Raw genomic sequence first — 25018 nt, 5'->3', positions numbered from 1 at the left:
CAGTTTATAATCGTATGTTGTTCCCGTCTAGTAATGCTGTAATCTAACACCTGCTCGTACTGTAGTCTAATACTACTGTAATATATGTACTGTAATATCACTACAGTACAGCTTAATTGTAATGTAAGTCATCTGTGTTTTTGTACAGACGACAACGTAGCCTTTGTGTTTTCTTGAAGTATGATGCAACTCGTGTGGTCTCTTACACCTTATGCTATATCTGCAGTGCACTAATCTGGTAATTATATTTATTCCATCTTCTGCCTCAATGGGATAGAAAAATAAAAGATAATGGACGATTTACGTATCCCTTCCTCACTCGCATGTATTAAGAAGGCTGATCGTAGGAGATGCATTTGTCTGCGGAGCAACCTACCCCTTGATCAAAGGAGACACATAAGGATAAGGATGACGTTCAACCAGCATGAGCACTGAAGTGTCAGAGATCCCCAGTGAACGAACGATCGAATCGCTCATGAGCGCTTCCATGATCAATAACCAAGACTAAGGAGAATTCACATCACCAGTCCCCCATGTGCAGGAATATCTACTTCATCGTCTGGGAGGCTGGGACACGGGCTTCGTACTTGCCTCCTTCTTCACGAGCTTTCTCCAAAAGCTCACAGAATAAGAGGTTCAAAGAAGGCAAAGTCTTTTAATGCTGACAAAGACACACGCAAGGTCACCAGCATGAGCAAGGTCTCCCCAACCACGATCACTATGCGCAACATCACCCCAAACCCGTAAACAATTACAATCTCCTCCATGCAGTGAGAAACCCTCTCACACTGTTAGCAAATGTCATTCAGGTTCTCCAAAGAGTACATTTTCCGGTACTTATCATACTCCTTAGACAAGCATTCGCTCTCGTCATCTGATGAACTTAGGGACAATTAACCCAAGGAATCTTGCCGTCTTTTTGCTCGCTTTTGTTCTCCTTCTCCTAAGCGGAAACAGCTCTGCTTGGATTGCTCTCCAACTGTAAGTGACAACTCCAGGGATTCTTGCCCCCAGAGAGAAACAAACCTGACTAAAGGCACAAGACTATTGGAGATCGAGATTCCAGGGCAGCTACATCACGTCTCCTACGAGTGCTGAAAACTGGAACTGAAGCCCAGCGCTATAACTCTCCCTTTGACCTTAGGTTGCTGTTGTTCAAGAGATTTGTCTCAAGGATGAGATCGATCAGTCTTGGAAGACAACTCAAGACATAGATAACACTTCCAGGAAGGAATCTCCCTTAAGTAGGCAAGATGAGAAAAGACAGGCAACAACCAAGATGAACTCTTAATGCTCTCCATAGCAAAGGGAGTCTTCCTCAAGGAGAGGAAGCTCTTGTCAGAGCCTCTCCAAGGGCAAGCACTCTGAGCGATCTGATCAGTCGCTATTGCATTTCCCCTCGGGCTCCTCTGAAATCAGGACACCTAGTGTCTCTTTGATCTCAGGGGCAAGAGAGAGAAGAGCAGGGAGGCTGCAGAGACCTTTTGGAATTCCAGAGTCTCTTCTGCTTCTGCAGTGTATAGACCAGTTTCAGTTCATGATGTAGAATGTTTAACAATACTCTAGTGGGAGAGAGGGATTTACTTCTACCGCTGTTGATCCCACTCCTTGGGGATAGAGGAGAGGAACAATGGGCAAGGGAAAGTTCTTCCTCTCCTGATGCAGGACCCCTCCAACCAGAAATGGAGAACCCAGAATTGGAGTCAACATTCCCTAGCATTCTCACATTCATCAGGGAGATAAACTAACTCGGGAAGGCAGTGATGACACAGATGGATCGGTGTTTAAGTGCTCCTCAAGCCTCCAGACCTACCTTTGAGCTAATATGGTTGATCATTATGTGGTATGCACTTGTTAGCATGAATTCGCAGGTCACTAGACATAAGAATTCACTGTGTTCAGGTAGATCTACCAAGATCTTGCCTCCACCCCTCTTGTCAGTGGAAATTTTATGTCACCTCTTTCAATAGATCCCACACCTCAGCATTGATGACAGGTACAATGGTGGACAGACTGTTGTATGAGGGCACTTCCTTCTCTGCCGCTGAATAAGCAGCCATTGAATCGATGCAGCCTTGTCCTTCTTGCTTCATTGAAGGATTTGTGTTGATTCCCGTTATGAATAAGAAATTCACGGAACTTCGTGCTCTTGGGAGCTAAGGGACTGACTTTCTTAGCTCATCAGTTGCCAACCATTAGGTAAACTGGGTGTTGAAGAGAAGAGATTTAGTGGTTTAATGCTTCCTCAGCCAGGTGGGATATGAAGCTGCTCTCCCCCCTTAGGAAAATACCTATCCTGGACACGTCGATTCTCTTCCGTGCGGAAGAAATCTAGAAGACCATCAAGAATGGAGGAATTAGTCATGACTCGCACATTCATAGGGCAGTGACCTTTAAGGGCCCAGGTCCTCCCAGATGAATGGCTCAACAAGCTGCTTCTCAGCTCGGTAGAACATTCCCGAAGAAGACATGAAAGACCCAATCAAGATCTGTGGCTCCAAGACCCTTTACCTCGAGAAAAAGAGGTGATCAGACTATCCCTCTTGCTCCCAACCAGGACAAGACAGCCAGGGAAGAAGAGATATGGAAGGAGGAAGAATTCATTGAGATCGGCGATTCCCTTTTCCATCTGTCGCGAGTGGGGGATACCTGTCAAGCCATTGGGCAACGTGGCGCAGAGAGTTGGGTGATAAATACCTTTAGGGATGTATACTGCCTCCCATTCATCAACTCTTCCTCTCCTCTCACTCTCTCTCCGATGAGATTCCAGTCGATCCCTCTGGAATTGCCGAAACCCCTCATCCTCAAGAACGAAGTGAAGGCCATGATGGAGAAAAATGCGGTAGAAGTCATCCAAAACAAGTCTCCTGGTTTTGACAAGAGAAAACAATGGTTTGATGGAGACCAATCCTTGATCTCTCTCCCCTGAATGAGTTTGTTCTCCAAACTCCATTCAGAATGGAGACAGCAAACACGGTTTATGCCACCGTAAGGAAGGACGATTTCATGTTCTATTGATCTGTGGGACGCGTATTTTCAATTATTGATTAATCTTTCTAACAGGAAGTACCTTTGCTTCTTCCTTACGTGAGTCGGGTACCAGTTCAAAGTCCTGTGCTTCAGACTCGACCGCTTCTCTATTGTTCACTTGGGTGGTTATAATACTGTACTGAAGTCTCAACTTGGGCCCATTCGAACGGGATCCACATATTGCGATATCAATTCGCAGAAGTCATATTTTACATCCAAGAAACGGAGTGTATCTGGCTGTAGAGGCCTTTCTTCACCTTCGCAGTCCCCCGCAGAGGATCCTCCCCGCCGTGCACCGACCATTGCAGTTGCATCCCTGGACCTCTCTGCTGATCGTTCACGATCTCCTTCGCCTGCCAGACCTTCAGACCTGCCGTCTCCGTTCCTGGCTGCTGACGCGCTGTGGGCGCCCACGCACCCCGTTATCCAACGGGCATCGGTCCTTTCGGGGCAAAAGGGGCTTTCTCACATTGTGAGTAAGTCCCTTAAGCGCCAGGTATCCCCTGCGCGCCAACGTTCTCCTGCGCGCTCGCCTGCTGTGAAGTCTTCCCACCGTAGACCTTCACTTTCAGAGACAACGCCCCAGCGACCTCCTGCAGCTGAGACTACGGACCAGCGCTCTCCTGTTCGCCAGCACTCTTCTGCTCGCCAGCCCTCACCTGCGCGCCAGCGCTCTCCTGCTCGCCAGCCCTCACCTGCGTGCCAGCCCTCACCTGCACGCCAGCGCTCTCCTGCTCGCCAGCGTTCTCCTGTATGCCAGCGATCTTTTCCTCGCCAGCGATCTTCTCCTCGCCAGCGCACAATTGCGCGCCACACGCGCCCACGATCTCTTGCGCGCCCATGATCTCCTGCTCGCCAGCGTTCGCCTGCGCGCACTCATCTTGATGCGCGCCACACGCGCCCACGATCTCTTGGGCGCCCATGATCTCCTGCTTGCCAGCGCTCTTCACCTGCTCGCCAGCGTTCGGATGCGCGCCAACTTTCGCCTGCGCGCCCACGATCTCCGGATCTGGGCGCAGGAGGGAAGAACCTTGCTTCTCCTTCCCTTCAGCAATCTCCTACGCGCCGTCGGACCTCGCCTGCTCGTCAGCCATCGCCTACGCACCATCGCGCGCAGTCACCAGTTCCTGCTGTGCAGCCTCCTGCGCGCCCACGCGCTAGGGGTAATTCCCCTGCGCGTGCTCGTTTTCCTAGAGCCCGTCAAGATCCTGCACGCGCGAACAATCACCTCCGCACGCGCAACCGCTTGCACACCCTTGTGCGCTTCCTCTTCCTTCACCAGATCGCGTAACCACGCGCCACCGATCTCCCAGCTCGCCTCCTCCAGCCGTTCCACTGCTGGCAACAAGCTCCTCCCTCCTCGTCGTATCCACCAGAGGAGGTACTTTGAGATCATGGAGGAGTCTTGTTTAGCTCTTCCCTTGCACCACTCTGTGGAAGAGCTTACCAAGGGAGTCCCTCTTGAGAGACACTCTAACCGGCAAGTGACTTTCTCGGCGACAGAGATCCTAAGCCAGGAGAAGGTTGCGAAGTGTGCCATGCAGGCTACTTCGTGGCTGGACATCTGGTTGGGGTCTCTTGGCATCCTGTTGCGATCCGAAGACCTGTCTAAGGAGAGCACCAGGAAGGCCCTGGAGACCTTCCTCCTCTCGGGCACCCGCACCATTGAGTATCTGGCCCACCAAGTCTTGAACTTGTGGGCCAATTCGATCCTAAAACGACGTGATGCGGTGGCAGAGAGGTTCCACGCGAAGGTCCCAACCGTCGAGGTCAGCAGGCTCAGACATTCTTCCATTTTGGGGAAGAATTTGTTTGAGCCTAAAGACGTGGAACAGGCAGTCGAGAGGTGGAGGAAGTCCAACCAGGACTCCCTCCTTCATAGGACTCTTACATCGAAGCCCTATAAACCTCTGGCACCTCAACAACCTTGCCCGTCCAAGACGACGAAACCGGCTGTGGCAGCAAAGACATGGGTGTCGAAGCCCTTTCCTGTCAAAGACAAGAAAGGCAAAAAGTCCTCCAGGGGAGGCAAGAATCCTAGAGGGAGTGGCCGAGGCCACAAACGCTAGGATTGGCAATCCCCCTGCATGTTCACCAGTTGGGGGATGCCTTCAAAGTTGTGCAGACAGGTGGCAGCAACTCGGGGCCGATTCCTGGACGATTTCCGTAATCAGTCAGGGATATCGCATCCCGTTCATAACATCTCTACCTCCCCTGACAGCGGATCCAGTGTCGTTGAGCTCCTTTGCTATGGGATCGGCAAAGGGGGCAAGCCCTACGGGCAGAAGTCGAGACCATGTTAAAGAAGGGCGCTCTCCAGGAGGTCGTTGACGGTTCCCCAGGCTTCTTCAGTCGACTCTTTCTTGTAAAGAAGGCGTCTGGAGGCTGGAGACCAGTCATCGACCTCTCAGCCCTGAACAGGTTTGACAAACAAACCCCGTTCAGCATGGAGACGTCTTCAAGGAAGTACTTAAGATTCAGCCTAGACAACAAGATCTAACAGTTCAAGGTGCTGTGTTTCGGTCTCTCCACAGCACCTTAGGTATTCACCAGTGTTCACCCTGATTTCTTCGTGGGCACACAATATCGGCATCCGTCTCTTCTTTTATCTGGACGACTGGCTGATCCTGGCAGACTCGGAGTCGACCCTTCTTCGACATCGAGACAAGCTTCTGGGACTTTGCCAAGATCTAGGGATCATGGTAAATCTCGAGAAGTCTTCTCTGCTTCCAACTCAGCGACTGGTATATCTAGGCATGATCTTGGACACCAATCTCCACAAAGCCTTCAGAGACGACAGGATAGCAAGGCTGAGGAGGGTCGCAGATCCTTTCCTCAGACGAGAAGAACTCCCAGCCCAATCGTGGTTACGTCTCCTCGGTCACCTTTCTTCACTGGCCCGTCTAGTTCCAAATGGTCGCCTCAGGATGAGATCCCTGCAATGGCGACTAAAGTCCCGGTGGAATCAAGGACACGATTCCCCGGACGTCTTGGTCCCTAGGGGTCCTGCGGAATGGACGGACCTTCAGTGGTGGGTGACGGACGGAAACCTACGAAAGGGAGTGTATCTTCTCGTCCTCCCCCCGGATTTGACGCTGTTCTCGGACGCCTCAAAAAATTAGGGGGGCCTATGTTCTGAACCACAGGAACTCAGGTCTCTGGTCAAAATCAGAAAAGTGCCTCCACATAAACCTGCTAGAAATGAAGGCCATATACCTGGCACTTCAACAGTTCCAACAATACCTGGCGGGTCACTCCGTGGTGGTGATGAGCGACAACACCACGGTCGTGGCTTACATCAACAAGCAGGGAGGTACCTTTTCAGAGCAGCTATCCCATCTGGCAGTAGAGATACTGAGATGGACCGAAGTCCACTCGATTCCACTATCAGCTCGCTTCATTCCAGGCAAGAGGAATGTGCTCGCCGACAGTCTGAGCAAGGCATCCCAGATAGTGAGTACCGAGTGGTTTTTGGATCGTCTAGTAGCCAACAAAGTCCTGACTTTGTGGGGTTCCCCGATGGTGGATCTGTTCGCGACAGCTTTGAATTTCAAGCTTCCGCTGTACTGCTCCCCAGTCCCGGACCCCAAGGCACTCTGGCAAGATGCCTTCCAACAACGGTGGGACAACATCGACGTTTACGCCTTTCCCCCTGTTCTGTCTGATGAGAAGGGTACTCAACAAGACCAGAATATCGGTCAACCTTTTGATGACCTTGATAGCTCTGCTATGGCATCACGCAGAGTGGTTCCCAGACCTTCTGCAGCTCCTGACGGAACTCCCGAGAGAATTTCCTCCTCGACACGAGCTAGTCAGACAACCACATGCCAACATCTTCCACAAAGCCGTAGCATCGCTGCGGCTTCACGCCTGGAAACTATCCAGCGTATCCTCACAGAGAGAGGCTTTTTGCAACAAGTTGCTGAAAGGATGTCTCGACACCTGTGAAAGTCATCCGCAGGCGTCTACCAGGCAAAGAGGAGAGTCTTCTGTGGTTGGTGTCGTGGAAGGGGTATCTCTCCACTCGATACCACTATACCAGCAATAGCGGAGTTTCTCGTGTATTTGCGGGAAGAAATGCGCCTTTCAGTCTCGGCAGTGAAAGGCTATCGCTCAGCCTTAAGTCTTGCCTTCAGGCTCAAAGGAATGGACATTTCCTCTTCGCTGGAACTTTCTCTACTAATACAAAGTTATGAACTTACGTGCCCTCAGTCGGAAGTGAGACCTCTATGGAACGTGGTTCGAGTCCTCAGGTCTCTTAAGAGACCTCCTTTCGAACCATTACGCCAGGCTTCTGATCGCCACCTTACTTGGAAGACGGTGTTCCTACTTGCTTTGGCCTCGGCCAAGCGAGTCTGAGAACTTCATGGTGTCTCGTATGACATCGCCCATTCAAGGGGATGGGGGGGAGGTAACGTTCAGATTCATCCCTGAGTTTATTGCCAAGACTCAAAATCTGGGATTGCCGGACCCTTGGTTCGACTCTTTCCGGATTTCGAGTCTCCGTTCTGTAACAGATGACCCAGACCATCTCCTACTGTGCCCAGTTAGGAGTCTGAAGCTCTCTCTTAAGAGAACAGCTGCAGTTCGTCCTCGGGTGCAAGCATTGTTCGTGAGCACGGGAAGGACGAAGAGGAGGGTCACTAAGAATACAATCTCAGCGTGGATTCGCAGGGTATCCATCATTCCCTGAATCCCGACCCTCCTCCATCACGTCGCCTTAGAGCACATGATGTCAGAGGCATTGCTACGTCCCTGGAATTCAAGAAGAATTACTCAGTGACGCAGGTTTTACAAGCAGGGGTTTGGAAGCGTCAAACGACCTTCACAGCCCACTTCCTGCAAGACGTGACCCACAGGAGGCTCGATACGTTTTCTATTGGCCCTGTGGTGGCTGCACAACTGCTGGTTTAAACCTCAGGCTCCTTAATGGACATGTAGCAGAAGGTTGAGGGCATTGTTACCCGGGTTTAGTCTGCATGAATGAAAAGGTATGCCTGACCCTTATTCTTTTCTTCATTCTCCCCTCTCTTGGGGAAAGCAGCATCCTGGGTTCTCTGCACAGCTGACCTCAAACCACTGGAGGTAAACCATGTTTCCTTTTGTTCCTAGTATTAAGCTGATACTGTCACGTCCCGATACCCTTACGAGGTGGTATTGGGAACGTCCTATCATAGAATTCCATCTAAAGGACTTCAGGTCAACTTCCTAGGACGAGTCACACTTTATTCCTTCACACACAAGCTTAAGTAGGCCGCGGTCCTTGCAGAGCAAGGCACTTGCGAGGTGCAGGGACTCCTTATCTTGAGCACTGACACACTCAGATACTGAGTCCCCAGGCAAAAAGCCAAAAGCCAGTACTGGCTGGGACTTACCACCCTACCTAAGGGTTAAGTCACCCATATTAAATAGTATTTTTCCTAACCATACAAACCTTAGCTATTTAATCAAACTTGCCCACCAGCCCTGTCCCCCGGGAAGTCCTACCTATAAGCAAAGTGAGCTATTCACAGGTGTGTGAAGGGGGGAGGGGTAGCTAGCTACCCCTCCCTACCCCCTTGCTGACTAGCGAGGGGGTAGTAAACCCTCGTTAAAATTCTAATGGCTCGTCATTTCAGCTACGCCGAACATAATACCCATATTAAGTAGCTAAGGTTTGTATGGTTAGGAAAAATAAAAATTATCTACGAATTTGTCATGTTGCAGATTTGGTCTTCCTCGGGGCTCACGGGTCCGCCCTCCAAGGAAGCTTTTCTACGGTTCATCTGAATGGATGCTTCTGTTCAGCATTCATTGTCGCCGTCAGAGGTAGATCCTCTGACCCTCGTCAACGTTGTGGTGTCAAGAGGTGTCACTCTTGATTACATCCGACTGCTCTGCCCCTCCAGACTCTCCAGTGGTTGCTGCCGATTTAGTTTCCCCTGTTCACTCATAGAGACTCCTCTTCAGAGTACTGCTGCGGCGTACGGTCAGCTTGCTGATCCAACGTCCCCCAGAGGGCGCCTTCATCGGAAAGCTCGCCCTCCACTTCACCTTAATGGTCTCCCTTCACCATCGGTGAAAAGGCGCCTCTTTGGTTCGTCTGCTTTGTCGTCGTAGCCGTCCCCTGCAGAGGAGCCTTCGCTGCAGTCTTCGGACCCTCGACCATCGAATGTCACTGCTCCTGCTACTAGTCCTGTGACTTTGGTCCTGGACCTCTCTGCTGATCGTTCGCAATCCCTATCGGTGGTTGCTCGCCCTTACAAAGGGCACATCCCAGTTCCTAAACATCCACCCTTCAGACCTGCCGACCTTCCATCACCGTTCCTGTCACCGGTAAAGCCTCTTGAGGCTCTACCAAAGTGCGCAGCTGCGCACCATTGCCCTGCACCTTGCCAACCTACAGGACATCAACGCTCACCAGCAGCTTGCCAGACTGCTCGTCAGCACTCTACAGCTCTTCGTCGCTCCCCTTCAGGTGCTCGCCCTCATAGACCGCGGCAACATCATGCGCCTGCGCACCAACGTTCTCCTGCGTGTCAGCGCTCCCCTGTCCACCTACGCGCCCACAATCTTCTGCTCACCCTGCGCTCACACGCCAGTGCTCTACTGCGTGCTTGCGCTCTCCTGCTTATCAGCAATCCTCTGCGCACCCTACCCCTACGCGCCCACGATCTCCTGCGCGCGCCAACACTTGCCTGCACGTCAGCGCTCTCCTGCGCATCAGCAATCCTCTGCGCACCCTACCCCTACGTGCCCACGATTTCTTATGCTCCAGCGTCCTCCCGCACGCCAACACTTACTTGCACGTGAGCCTGCGCGCCAATTATCTCCTGCGCACCAGCGCTCTCCTGCGTGCCAGCCTGCGCGCCAATTCTCTCCTGTGCGTCAATTCTCTCCTGCGCGTCAAGAAGTTCCTGCGTGCCATTATTCTCCTGCGCGCCAACACTCTGCAGTTAAAACAACACGCGCAATCCAGTCCTCACCTGCGCGCCAGCACTCTCCTAGACATCCACACTCTCCTGCTCGCCAGGTCTTTCCCGCGCGCACGCACCAAGACATGCGCACGTGCCACCACTCGCCTGTGTGCTAATTTTCACCTGCACACACGCGCCAATACTCTCCTGCACGCCCGCGCACGCTTACGGGCGCAGGAACTACACCTGGCAAAGTCACCATCGCCTCATTCCCCTTCCTGCAAACGCATTTCAGCGTGCTTTGCGGGAGAAGGGAAACAGGCACCAGCAGAGGGATTCAGGATCCCTAAATTGCCTTCTAAGGTGGACCCACCTATTACAGTCAGTGACTCCTTGTAGGGAACCTTCAGTCCCTTTCCCTTCAGGGGATCTATCTGACAGTGCATCAGTCAGTCAGCAGCCTTGGTTCAGTGCCCTAGTCAGAGCTGTAACACAGACATTCAAGCCTGTCCTGTCTGGCCGCTCGTCAGAGCAGCCTATACCTCTGGACTTATGACACGGAAGAGGAAAAGAGGAGTTTCCAACGCGATCACTTCCGCGAGGGTGAAGCTGACTCTGTGCAGACCATCAAGGCTAGTCCCTCCAGTATCTCCCTAGGGATACTCTCCCTTCCTGTCTGATGAAGACCATCCTTCACCAAGGGAATCGCGTTAGGAGAGGCACTCCGCCATCCCACCATTGGAGGAAGCTTCCCTTCACGCGGAGAGTTCCCCTCAATCAGAAATCAGGAGGGACACAACACTCAGGCCTTTGATGTTAGTGTCTTACCTCCTTCCTCGGAAGGAGTCTAAAGATTCCAAGACTCTGCTGAAGTCCTCCACCAGGACTACTAGAACGGAGACAGCCAGCCACTTGATGAATGTCTGCGACTCACCCCAAGAAGAGCTTTTGGGGACAGAAGGAGACCGCTGCGCATCCAACATCAGGAGGAGAGCAACAAGAGTCAGAGCATGCATTCTGGCAGGTTCTGACTCTAATGAGGGTTCTCACCGGGTTTTCCGACCCAGAGATACTCCCTCGAGAGGGCAAGGACACGGTCTTAGACTGCGTCTTCGGCACTCAGAAACCCTCAAAGACCAGTGCAGCCCTGCAGGTGTTGAAGAGTACCAGGGACAAGATCGCCCAACAGCTCTCCGACTTTACCTCCTCCAACCGTGCCGGCTCTATGAACAAGTTCCTCCCACCTCCTCGTGTACAGCAGAGGAGTTACTTTGAGATCCTGGAGGATCCCAGTTCAGCTCTTCCACTTCACCACTCTCTGGAAAAGTTAACCAGGGGAGTCCCTCTTGAGACTCTCTCTAGCCGGCAGGTGTCATTCTCGGCGGCCGAAGTCCTTAACCAGGAAAAGGTCACTAAGTATGTGATGCAAGCTATTTCGTGGCTGGACATCTGGTTAGGGACCTTGGGTATCCTGATACGATCCGAGGATTTCTCCAAGGAGCATACCAGGAAGGCAATGGAGACCTTTCTCATCACAGGCAGTCACACGATCAAGTTTCTTGCTCACCAAGTTTCGAACTTGTGGGCAAACACTATCTTGAAACATCAAGATGCAGTTTCTGAGAGGTTCCACCAACAGGTCTCCAGCGTCGAGATAAATAGGTTCAGACATTCCTTCCTAGAGGAGGCCCACCTGTTTGAGCTTAAGGACGGGGAACTTGCTGCTGAAAGGTGGAGGAAGTCTCATCGAGACTCCCTCCTCCATAGGGCTTTGACATCCAAGCCCTATAAACCTCCAGCACCTTAGCAGTCCCGCCCAACCAAGACCGTGACAACGAAACCAGCAGCGAAGACAACAGTGTCTAATAAGCCCTTTCCTGTCAAGGACAGGCAAGGCAAAAAGTCCTTCAGGGGAGGAAAGAATCCTAGAGGGAGTACCCAAGGCTGCAATCGCTAGGATAAGCACTCCCCCTGCATTTCCACCAGTGGGGGGATGCCTACAAAGTTGCTGAGACAGGTGGAAGCAACTCGGAGCCGATTCCTGGACAATCTCCGTGATTCGTCTAGGATATTGCGTCCCATATATAACATCTCTCCCTCCCCTGACCAGGAATCCAGTGTCAATAGACTCCCTTGCCATGGGATCGGCAAGGGGGCAGGCCCTTCGGGCAGGAGTCCAGGCCCTGTTGAAGAAGGGCGCTCTCCAAGAGGTCCTCGACGAGTCCCCAGGCTTCTTCAGTCGACTCTTTCTTGTAAGAAAGACCTCTGGAGGCTGGAGACCAGTCATTGACCTCTCAGCCCGGAACAAGTTTGTCAAACAAACTCCGTTCAGCATGGAGACGGCGGATACAGTCAGACCTCAGGACTTCATGTGTACACTGGACCTATAGGACACGTACTTCCAGATCCAAGTCCATCCGTCTTCAAGGAAGTACTTAAGATTCAGCCTAGACAACAGAAAGTACCAGTTCAAGGTGCTGTGCTTCGGTCTGTCCACAGCACCTCAAGTTTTCACTAGAGTGTTTGCCCTAGTGTCATCTTGGGCACACAGGATTGGCATCCGTGTCCTCCATTATCTGGACGACTGGCTAATTCTAGCAGACTCGGTGTCGACCCTTCTTCAACACCGAGACAAGACAAACTTCTGAGACTTTGCCAAGATCTGGGGATCATGGTAAATCTCAAGAAGTCATCCCTGCTTCCTACACAGAGACTGGTATACCTAGGCATGATTATAGACACCAATCTCCACAAAGCCTTCCCATCAGACGACAGGATAACAAGGCTGAGAAAGGTCGCAAGACCTTTTCTCAGACGAGAAGAACTTCCAGCCCAAACGTGGTTACGTCTCCTCAGTCACCTTTCATCGCTGGCCCGGCTAGTTCCCAATGGTCACCTCAGGCTGAGATCCCTCCAGTGGTAACTCAGTCCCGGTGGAATCAGACTCGGGATTCCCCGGACATCCGGATCCCCATGGGATCAGCGGAACTGATGCACCTCCATTGGTGGGTGGTAGACGAGAACCTACGAAAGGGAGTGGATCTTCTCGTCCTCCCCCGGATTTGATGCTGTTCTCAGACGCTTCAAAAAAAAAGGGGGGGCGGAGGGGAGGGGGGGGCATGTGCTGCACCACACGACCTCAGGCCTCTGGTCAGTGTCAGAAGAGTACCTCCACATAAATCTCCTAGAGATGAAGGCCGTCTTTCTGGCCCTTCAACAGTTCCTGGCGGGCCACTCAGTGGTGGTGATGAGCAACAACACCACAGTAGTGGCTTACATCAACAAGCAAGGAGATACTTTATTGCAGCACCTATCCCATCTAGCAATAGATATACTGAGATGGGCCGAAATCCACTCGTTACCACTATCGGCACACTTCATTCCGGGTAAAAGGAATGTGCTCGCCGACAACCTGAGCAGAGCATCTCAGATAGTGAGTACCGAATGGTCTTTAGATCATCTAGTTGCCAACAAAGTCCTGACTTTGTGGGGTTCTCCGACTGTGGACCTCTTCGCAATGGCCCTGAACTTCAGGCTCCCGCTGTATTATTCCCCAGCCCCAGACCCCAAAGCTCTCTGGCAAGATGCATTCCAACAAGGGTGGGACAACATCGATGTTTACGCCTTTCCCCTGTTCTGTCTGATGAGGAGGGTACTCAACAAGGCCAGAACATTGGTCAATCTTTCACTGACCATCATAGCTCCGCTATGGCATCACGCAGAATGGTTTCGAGACCTTCTGCAGCTCCTAACAGAGCCCCCAAGAGAACTACCTCTGCAACACAATCTACTCATACAACCACATACCAACATATTTCACAAAGCTGTAGCTATGCTACGACTTCACGCCTGGAGACTATCCAGCATCTCCTCTCTGAGAGGATTTTCTCAACAAGTTGCGACTAGGATGTCTGGATACCTGCGTAAGTCTTCTGCAGCAGTCTACCAGGCAAAGTGGAAATTCTACTGTGGTTGGTGTTGTGGAAGGGGTATCTCTCCTCTCGATGCCACTATTCCAGCAATAGCGAAGTTCCTTTGGTATTTGCGTGAAGAAATGCGCCCGTCAGTCTCGGCAGTAAAAGGTTAACGCTCAGCCTTAGGCCTCGCTTTTATACTGAAATGAATGGACATTTCTTCATCGCTAGAACTTTCCTTACTCATACGGAGTTTTGAACTTACCTGTCCTCAGTCAGAAGTCAGACCTCCTCCATGGAACGTGGTTCGAGCTCTCAGGTCTCTTAAGAGACCTCCCTATGAACCATTACGCCAGGCAACGGATTGCCACCTGACTTGGAAGACGGTGTTCATGCGAGCCTTGGCTTCGGCCAAATGAGTCGGTGAACTTAATGGCCTCTCATACGACATCGCCCATTCAAGGGGATGGGGAGAGGTAACGTTCAGCTCCGTCCCTGAGTTTATTGCCAAGACTCAGAACCTGGGATCCACGATTCAACTCCTTCCGGATTTCTAGTCTCCGTTCTGTAACAGATGACTTAAACCATCTCTTACTATGCCCAGTGAGGAGTTTGAGGCTGTATCTTAAAAGAACAGCTGCAGCCCGTCCCGTGTGCCTGCACTATTTGTCAGCACAGGAAGGACCAAGAGGAGGGGCACCAAGAACACCATCTCAGCATGGATTAGCAAGGTCATAGGCCATGCACTGAATCCAGACCCTCCTCCTTCACGTCGCCCCAGAGCTCATTATGTCTGGGGCGTAGCTATGTCCCTGGCATTCAAGAGAAACTTCTCAGTGACGCAGGTTCTTCAAGCTGGGGTGTGGAATCGTCAGACCACATTCATATTCCATTACCTGCAAGACGTGACCCACAGGAGACTCGATACGTTATCTATCAGTCCTGTGGTGGCTGCACAACAGCTGGTTTAGAGCTTCAAGCTCCATATTTGACAAGTAGCAGAAGGTTGAGGGTATTGTTACCTGGTTTTAGTCTGCGTGAATGAAGAGGTTTGACTGGATATCTTTTCTTCATCCTCCCCTCTCTTGGGGAAAGCAGCATCCTGGGTTCTCTACACAGCTGACCTCAAACCCCTGAAGGTAAACCATGCTCCCTTGTGTACCTAGTATTAAGACTAATACTGTTGCGTCCCCATACCCTGACAAGGTGGTATTGGGAAAGTCCTAGTTACACAGTTTTTCCTGCTAAAGAACTAAAGAACTCGGAATAACTTTACCTGGACAGTCACGCTTCTATATACCTCAACACGCAGCTTATGTAGGCTGCGGACCTTGTGTAGCAAGGTTTTAGCGAGGTACAGGGACTCCTTATTGTTGAGTACTGACTTACTCAGATAAGGAGCCCCAGGGTAAAGCCAAAAGCCAGATTGGCTGGGACGTCCACCCTACCTAATGGGTGCGTCACCCCTATTAAATAGCGTGGTTTATATTCCAGTCACGGAACAAATGACAAATTTGTAGATAATTTGTATTTTTTCTAACTATACAAACCTTAGCTATTTAAACAAACTTACCCGCCAGCCCTATCTTCCTTGAAGTCCTACCTCCAAGCAAAGTGAGCTCAATCACGTGTGTGTGTGTGAGGGGGGCAGTAGCAAGCTACCCTCCCCTACCCCCACTAACTAGCGGTATGGGTAGTTAACCCTCGTTGAATTTTAATGGCTCCTTATTTAAGCTACGCTGAAAGTAATACCCCTATTAAATAGCTAAGGTTTGTATTGTTAGGAAAAATACAAATTACTTCCAAATTTGTCATGTTTCCTTACTTTGTTCCTGAGTCTATGTCGTACACAGTGCTTAGTTTCATCAATGAGCAGCGGTTTTGTTACATACTGTAGTACCAATGTATCTCCTTCCAAGCTTAAACTTCTTATATGCCTTGCACATCTGTGAATTTAAATCTGATTGGTAATTGCCTTCTAGAACAATCCTCTTTCATCGTAGCTGAAAATTTTTATTTTGTAAATTATTTTTGTCCATAATCTTGTTTTTTTTTGGAAATCTGGCAGCAGCCTTTTGTTTTAATAGGTAATGTAGAAATTCATTAAGAAAAATTAATGTTTAAAGCTATTATTTTATGTTGTAGGTGAATAATTTTTAGAAAAAAATCAATGATTCATAGAAAAAAACTTTTTTTACTTTTAAGCATGTGCTTGGCTGATGTTTTGAGAAACCTTAATGGTGAATATTTTTAATCCTTACTTTTTTTTCAGCTTAGTACCACTGATGTACAATGCATCAAGCTTTGAAGAGAATAACCCTCTCTGCAGTTTCTTCAACCACTCAACATCTTGAACAACTGAATCCCCAAAGATTAGCGTGTGTATCATTATGGCCAAGAGAAAAATATATTGCCTACTGTTCTAGGAATGAACTCTTTGAGCATGGCTTTGATAAATGCAAGTTTCCTTTGGCTGGTAAAGATGAAGAAAAAACAGATTGTTTAAGGGACAATGTACAGTTATCTGCTATTTTGAGTTCCAAGGAGAACTTGCTAAGAAGAGGATGCCATTGCAACATTGGTTATGTTAATAAACAAGAGAGACTTTCCACAACTAGTGCTTTTTCTTCTGTTCTGTGCCTTAGGAATTTTAGTACAATTTGCCCCAGTCATCATGTGTTAAATATGTCATCAACATCAAATCATAGTAAACGAAACTTATGGGACATTTTTAAAAGGTATGTTTTCATTTGTATTTTGTAAAAAATTGCTGACATTTTTATATATACAGTGAAGAAAGTTTTCTCACCCGTGACTTTTATTTAGGATTTGTGAGATGAAATCTTTCAAGCATGCATTCCATTCAACTATGAAAAATACCTCAAATTCTTGTTCATTTTCTGGTTAATCCTGTAATAATCCTAATGCATTTTATTTATTTATACAAGAAACAAGCCATTGCTATACCCAGCCTAAAACTTTTATCTGAAGTGGGTCTTGCATTTGCTAAGGTTGGGGGATTTTTCCTAATTAGTGTTAGAGCCCTGTATTGCACACACCCACTTACTATTCCACTTTTGTTGAAGTGAATGTTTTTGTGTTCATTTATTTCACATTCATATCTGATTCCTTTTATCTCCTGTGTCCTTCATATCTCATATTCCCCATACTCTTCCCTGACACCAAATAAACTCATGGTCTTGGGGGGATCGGGCAAGAACCTAAGCAGTGTTAGTCTGATTAGACAATATTCTCTTCCTGGATTGTATTTACTTCTGATGGGTAGTGTTGCCTAATCTTTGGTATATATAGCTGACTCCATGATCCACTCCCTCTTAACGAGAGAATGCCTTGATGAAGTCATTGGGCTTCAGCACGGCATATCATTCCCGTGCTGAAGGCTTGTGACGGGCAAGAGGGCTCTCGAACTGGGGAATTTCTTTTCCTCAGTTTGACTCTAAATTTCTCTCATTCTTTTTCTATTACCTCTTATTGCTTATTCCTCCTTCATAATTATCAGCTGTCTCCAACCTTGCTGTCAAAACTCTTTTACCCATTTCACTGTCCAGGTTTTTTAGAGGGGACATTGTATCCATGATCGGTTTTTATTTCAAAATCAATTGTGGGAGCTGTGGTGGTCTTGCCAACTGCCCGAAAATGTTTGGACACCTAGGAGTGTCAGTATTCCCATACTGGCACGCGGAACTATCTCTTAGGAAATTTGGCCTTCGGATTCCAGGGGTTGGCGATTTTATAGAGATAGGACTCTCGGCATTCTGTCCGGTTTGCCTGCCACTATGATTAGAGTGGGGATGATTGTATTCTTGAAATGCTCTCAGTCCCATCAAGCGGGTTTGGCATACACTTGAGCCACTCTAATCATAGTGGTACCATCCCTTTGTGGTAGGGTAGGGAGTGGACATTTGGTAAGCAGCTTTCACAGGTGTCATTGGTGGAGAAATTAATTCCAGGAAAGGCTAACGGTGTCTTCTTTGGAATTTCAGACAGTCTTAATTTTTTCTCTCCCTTAAACTATATTTTTTTCCATTGTTTTTTTTTCATTGTTATTATGACCCCTTCCCTCCCCCTGAAAAAATAATTAATGAGTAAACTTAATATTCCCCGTACCCCTGGATCAAATGGCGAACCCCAGACACCGTTGACGACTTCTGCTTGTTTAAATAGGGAAAGCTCTGTTGACAACCTCGGCAATAAAAAGGATTCCTCCAACAATACTTCTCTGACCAGTGTTGTTAAAGACAATTTATCGACACTGGTGGAAAATGATGCTTGTAATAACCGTAATACTTTACTCTCTGGTTCTGGCTCATTACCAGATCCAACAAAAAATCTGAAAATTCTCCACTTAAAAAACATACCAATTGGTTGTAGCTATGACATAATTCATGAAGCCTTCTGTAGATTTGGAGCAATCAAAGAAATTTTAATGGAGCTTAATGGTAGTAAAGGCTTTTGGGAAGCTTGGGTATCATTTTCAAGTTTTGAGATTGCTTTAGAAGCAAATAAAAATTTAGAGAGCATAAAAATTGACAATTGTTTGATTTCTGGGGCTTTATGTGATAAAGCACCAAGACACCTAGAGGTATATAAACCAGAAGAATGGATGGAAAAAGAAATAGAGCATAGACTTCCAGAAGTAAGAACCCCCAAGCCCCCAACATGGATAATTGCATCTGGAAAGATAGATAATTATAACTATTATAAGATTAGTAAATTTATACAAAAAAAAGTTGGATTAATTAAAAGTAAGGATATTAGTAGATACGGTAAGCAATCTGTTTTGATTAATGCAAAATCAGATACTCAAGCTCACATGCTTTGTGGCATGAAGATTGCAGAAATTGATCCTATTAAGGATATTAAACCACATATGAGCTTCAGCTATGGTAAAGGAGTAGTTTTTGATAAAGATCTATATGAATTCTCAGAACCAGAAATTCTGGACATGTGCCCTGCTAATGTTTGGAAAGTAAGTAAGATCCCTCAAACAAGCATGGTAGTTTTAACATTTGAAACCCCTGTTATACCAGATCATATAATTATTGAGAATGAAAGAGTACGTGTTCGAGAATATAAACCTAGGCCTTTACAATGCTTTAATTGTTTCAAGTACGGTCACCCTTCCCGGTACTGCAATAATACGAAGATCTGTATTAACTGTTCTTTGTTAGAACATGGCCAATGCAACAGAGATACAACCTGTGAAAACTGTAAAGATAATCATAAACCAAATGATAAAAGATGTAGAGAATACAAGAATGAAGAAGCTGCAATCTTGAAAGCAAATGCTGAACATATAAGTGTAGGTTATGCAAAGCATTTACTCAATCGGCAACTTAATTTTGCTCGCGCGGTTAAGATGCCAACAAAAGATTATAATCCACTACCCCTTACTACCACAGGGGGACCAGTGGCAGCACCTGGCCCGTCAGGTGCATCTCCCTTAGTGGTAGTAGCCCAGCCATCTGGGTCAAGTGCTCAGGCTATAAAAGCCAGAGCACAAACCTCCAAAGAGGTCAATATGGTGTCCAACACACCAAAAGTATTGTCACCGATAGGAGCATCTCCCCTAGAGGTAGTAGCCCAGCCTTCTGGGTTAAGTGCTCGAACTGTAGAAGTTCTAGCACAATCCTCCAAGGAAGCCAATGTGGCTTCCACCACCTTAAATGTATTGTCTCAGGCAGAATCTCTACCTGATTTGATGGAGATTGGAAAACAAGATCTTCCAAAGAGGAAAAGGTCCCCATCATCCTTACCTTCATCTAAGTCAGGTAAGTGCCCTACTGCTCATGATCCTAAGGTTGACTCTTATAAAGATTCTAGAAAGAAAGAAAAGAAGAGTAGTGGCCTAGTAAAGCCTTCCATCTCCAGGCCTTACATGGCTTCATCTGAAAAGTCCCAAAAGACAAATGAGACAAAGAAAAATAATAACAAAAGATAATGTCTATCATCCAGTGGAATTGCAGAGGTCTAAGTACTAGCATTGAGCAAATAAAAACTTTAACCAGGGACTCAGACACGAAGGTAATTTGCCTACAGGAAACCAAGATCGGTGACAAACCATTTAATCCTGGACTCAATTATCATCTTTGTAGATCCCCTCCTTTGCAAGCTGCAAGAGCTCAAGGTGGTACAGGTTTTATTATTCACAAATCTGTAAAATTTGAAACAATCCCACTCAATACACCACTACAGGCATGTGCAGTTAGAACTCATATCGGGAAAAAAAATTACTTTATGCTCGCTATATATTGAACCATCCTTAGAACTTTTCCTCTTAGATCATGCTGGTAATCCAAGAAGGCTTAGACTTTCTGACCTCCAAGACTTGATCAATCAGCTTCCTGCCCCTTTTATTTTAATGGGTGATTTTAATGCAAAGCATACTTTATGGGGTGGAAATGTGTGCGATAGATGGGGTAATCTTGTTGAAGAATTAATCGACAACAATGATGTAATACTAATGAATGATGGTTCTCCAACTAGGTATGATGTATTCCACAACTCTACATCAGCCATTGATTTGTCAATCTGTTCCTCATCCATTCGATTGGACTACCTTTGGTCAGTAAATGAACACCTACATGGCAGTGACCATTGGCCAATAATGTTAAATTATGTCCATAATCTTCCTTCTCAGTGTCCACCAAAATGGAAGATAGATGAGGCAGACTGGGCAGCTTATGAAAACTGTTCACACACTGATAAAGAATATGATGAATTTACATCTCCAGTGCATGCCTATCAACATCTTGAAAATATTATTGATGATAATGCTAGCAAGTTTATACCTAAAACATGCGGTTTACTTCATCGCTCTGTAGTTCCTTGGTGGAGTAAAGAATGTGCCAACGCAAGAAAAGTGACCCGAACTTGCTTCAGAAGATACTTGAGGACAAACTATTTAGCAGATAGAATAGCATATCTCAGAGCCTGTGCCAAACAAAAAAGAATTTTTAAAAAAGCAAAGAGAGCATCTTGGAAGAAATATATATCTAATATTAATACCAAAACTCCTTCAAAGGAAATATGGGACAAGATTAGAAAACTTCACGGTAAATTCGTCCCTAAGCCTCTACCAATATTAAGGGAAAATAATAGATATATATCTGACCCCAAAGATGTAGCAGAGGTTCTTGCTAAGCACTTTGCTCATGTATCAAGTGCTGACAACTATTCCCCAGCATTTCAACAAATTAGAGCATCAACATCTGTTGTTCCTCCTGCTTCTTCAAATACTGAAGCTTTTAACCTGCCTTTTAGTATGGAGGAGATGCAAAATGCTATCTCCAGCTCTTCTTTAACTGCCCCAGGTGAGGATGGCATCCGGTATGAAATGATATCACATCTTCCAGTGGATACCAAGGAATTTTTATTAGAAACCTTTAATGGTCTATGGGCTTCCCATACATCTCCTGATTCCTGGCATACTTCAATTGTAATTCCAGGCCACAAGTCTGGTAAAGACCCAGAACTGCCATCTAGTTATAGGCCCATATCCTTGACCAGTTGCATATGCAAACTATTTGAGAGAATGATCAACAATAGACTTGTGTGGTATCTAGAATCAAAAAATCTTCTATCTAACAGACAGTTTGGTTTTAGGAAGAACCGAAGTACTCTAGACCCTTTGCTGATGTTATCAAGGGAAATTTCAAATGCTTTTTCTAACCAAAACCAGGTGGTGGGTGTCTTTTTTGACCTTGAAAAGGCATATGACACCACCTGGAGGGGTGGTATTTTAAAGCAATTGGCCTCGTGGGGTATAGGAGGACATATGTTCTCTTTTATTGAAGAATTTTTATCAAACCGCTCCATTAAAGTGAGAGTAGGGTCAGAACTATCTTCATCCTACATGCAAGAAGAAGGTGTCCCCCAAGGCAGCGTATTGAGTGTGACCTTGTTTGCTGTTGCTATTAATAGTCTCATTAGTCACATACCTCCTGGCATACAAGGATCACTATTTGTCGATGACTTTGCAATTTATTGTAGTGGATCATCTGCACTACAAGCATGCCAAAATCTTCAAATTGCAATAAATGCTGCTTCCGCATGGGCAAATTCTCGCGGATTCATGTTTTCTCCTCAGAAGACCAAAGCCATTCGCTTTACTCGTACTCGTAAAAGGGAAGAGATCCCCACCCTTTTCTTAAATGATTGTATTTTGCCATATGAGGATAGTGTCAAGTTTCTTGGAGTCATTTTCGACAAGAAAATGACATTTGGTCCCCATATAAATGACCTATCTATCAGGGTTAAGAAGTCACTGAACATTCTGAAAGTGATATCGCATTTTGATTGGGGTGCTGATAGAACAACTTTGCTTAGAATTTATACATCTTTGTGTCTGAGCAAGTTAGACTATGCATGCCAAATATATGGGTCAGCTACAAAGACTTTACTTGGAAAACTTGATATTGTTCACAATGCTGGGCTTCGCATCTGCACAGGTGCTTACAGAACATCTCCCATTGACAGTCTCTATGTTGATTCTGGCATACCTCCCCTTTCCATTCGCAGAGAGGAGTTGAGTTTGAGGTTTTTAGCTAGGTCCCTTGCTGTGAGAAACAATCCTAACTGTAAATATGTTAGGGCGCCTTTAGATCGGGCTCCTAACAGATCTAGAGTGCCTAAGCCTTTGGAAGTACAGCTGAAAAATGATGCTAGAGAAGTAGGCTTGTTAACAGCACAGATAGCAGAGGTAGGATATCCCAAGTCTCCTCCTTGGTGTAATCCACCTGTTAAAGTATGTTTTACGGCAGGAGGGAAAAATACCTTACCTAGTAGGGTAATGAAAAGTGAGTTTTTAAATCATGCTGCTCAACATCATGGGAAACATGTTTTTACAGATGGCTCCAAATCGGCTGCAGGAGTTGGAAGTGCAGCTGTGATGGGGGATATTGTTATTAGAAGGAAACTCCCATACTCTTGTTCAATTTTTACTGCTGAGCTGTACGCAATAATTCTCGCAGTCCAACATATTTTTAAAAATGGCAACCAAAATAGTTTTTATACAATTTTTACGGATTCCAATAGTGTTTTACTCTCATTAAAACAAATTATGCCAGGCCATCATCTAGTACAAGAGGTGCAGGACTGGTTAGTACTTCTGCAATCTAGGAAGAGTATCAGTGTTCACTTCTGTTGGGTCCCTGCCCATGTTGGGGTGGATGGGAATGAACAAGTTGATAAGGCAGCAAAGGAAGCTTCAGGGCTAAGTAATCCATCCCCCTTGAGTATTCCTTACAAAGATCTTAAAAGTGAGATTCATCTTTACTGTAAAAATAAGTGGCAAGCTCGATGGTCTGAACTGACCACCAATACAAAATTGAAACAAATCCACCCATTGGTGGATAAATGGTCATGTTGTAATTCTACAAGTAGAAGGGATACCATTATTTTAACTAGGCTGCGTATTGGCCATACACATGCAACGCACAATTATTTAATGAAGAGTGGGGAAGGGAGACAGGCCCCTCTTTGTAATACCTGTCAAGTGACAATGGATGTTAAACATATTTTAGTCGATTGTCCTGTTTTTAATCTCCAGAGGAGGACACATTTACTCCAGGACAAACCGTTAAGAGATATACTGGGGGAAAACTGTAATACCCTGAACTTGAGAAAATTTATACAAAGTATTGGGTTATATTACGAGCTATGATTGATTTTATTAATTTATTTATTTATTTTACCCTTTTAATCCCTATTTATTTCACATCTAGATTTTATTGTATGAAAGTGTTACGATTTGTATTAAAGGTTAAAATGATACTAAATGGTGTGAGTGTACAGATATGATTGAATGATTTTCGTTATATAGCGCTGAATGGCCTTTGATGCCCCAGTGCTTGGCTTAATGCCTAAATCCCATATTCAATTCAATTCCATGATCCACTGTCATTTGTGTGACTGAATCTTTGGAAGATTTCTGCCTTGGACGTCAATTTAAAAACGTGGGTAGAAAGTGACTCATTACTGAGTTCATTGGTGAATCTAGATGTACACTTCTCATTGAGTAACTGTTGATACCATATTATTTACCAAAACCTTTGCTCAGATGAGTTTATCCTGTCAGAAGATGTCAGACCCTCAGATGGTGGACATGTTCTTTGAGCTTGAGAAGACCTTTTATGAATAGTTTGTTCTGTAACTGGAATAAAAACCACGCTATTTATTAGGGGTTATACTTTCGGCGGAACTGAAATGACGAGCCATTAAGATTTAGTGAGGGTTAACTACCCACACCGCTAGTTAGCGGGGGATAGGGGGGTTAACTTGCTACCACTCCCGTTCACACACCTGTGATTTAGCTCACTTTACTTTTGACTCGGATGGAGAGCGGTTGTTTCCGCTCTTCCTCCTCGCTTATTCTGGACTGCCATTAATTTTTGTCTTTTAATTTACTTTTTATTATATTTATATTTATATATATATATATATATATATATATATATATATATATATATATATATATATATATATATATATATATATATATATATATATATATATATATATATATATATATATATATATATATATATATATATATATATATATATATATATATATATATATATATATATATATATATATATATATATATATATATATATATATATATATATATATATATATATATATATATATATATATATATATATATATATATATATATATATATATATATATATATATATATATATATATATATATATATATATATATATATATATATATATATATATATATATATATATATATATATATATATATATATATATATATATATATATATATATATATATATATATATATATATATATATATATATATATATATATATATATATATATATATATATATATATATATATATATATATATATATATATATATATATATATATATATATATATATATATATATATATATATAGATAGATAGATAGATAGATATGAAAACATTCTTAATGTTTATGTATATACTGTACCTGTATATGAATAGAAATGTGGTAAGTTTATTTTCAGTGTTTGTGCTGTTCTTGTGATACATATACGACACCGACACTTGCGCAAGGCCAGCACACTTCCACTTCGTGGGGAACGACCTCTCCCTCTCTGGTCCATCGGTCTTCCCGTCGGCATATAACCGT

The 25018-nt window shown here is 45.6% G+C and overlaps 1 protein-coding gene across 3 annotated transcripts in view; it reads left to right on the top strand.

Moving 5' to 3' along the window:
- LOC137632239 (methionine aminopeptidase 1D, mitochondrial-like) overlaps positions 1-25018 on the top strand; it is a 95706-nt gene that overhangs the window by 38744 nt on the left and 31944 nt on the right. For 2 of the 3 annotated variants that reach the window (XM_068364122.1, XM_068364123.1), the window contains exon 2: positions 16113-16578. In XM_068364122.1, the coding sequence (XP_068220223.1) occupies positions 16133-16578 (446 nt within the window). In that variant the 5' untranslated portion in view covers positions 16113-16132. The remainder of the gene's footprint in view (positions 1-16112; positions 16579-25018) is intronic. The other variant, XM_068364124.1, reaches the window with a different exon arrangement.

This window comes from Palaemon carinicauda, chromosome 41 (assembly GCF_036898095.1).
Source record: "Palaemon carinicauda isolate YSFRI2023 chromosome 41, ASM3689809v2, whole genome shotgun sequence".
In the NCBI taxonomy this organism is placed as follows: domain Eukaryota; kingdom Metazoa; phylum Arthropoda; class Malacostraca; order Decapoda; family Palaemonidae; genus Palaemon; species Palaemon carinicauda.
Note: the sequence above shows the minus strand (reverse complement) of the source record. Positions and strands in the feature narration are given on the sequence as shown.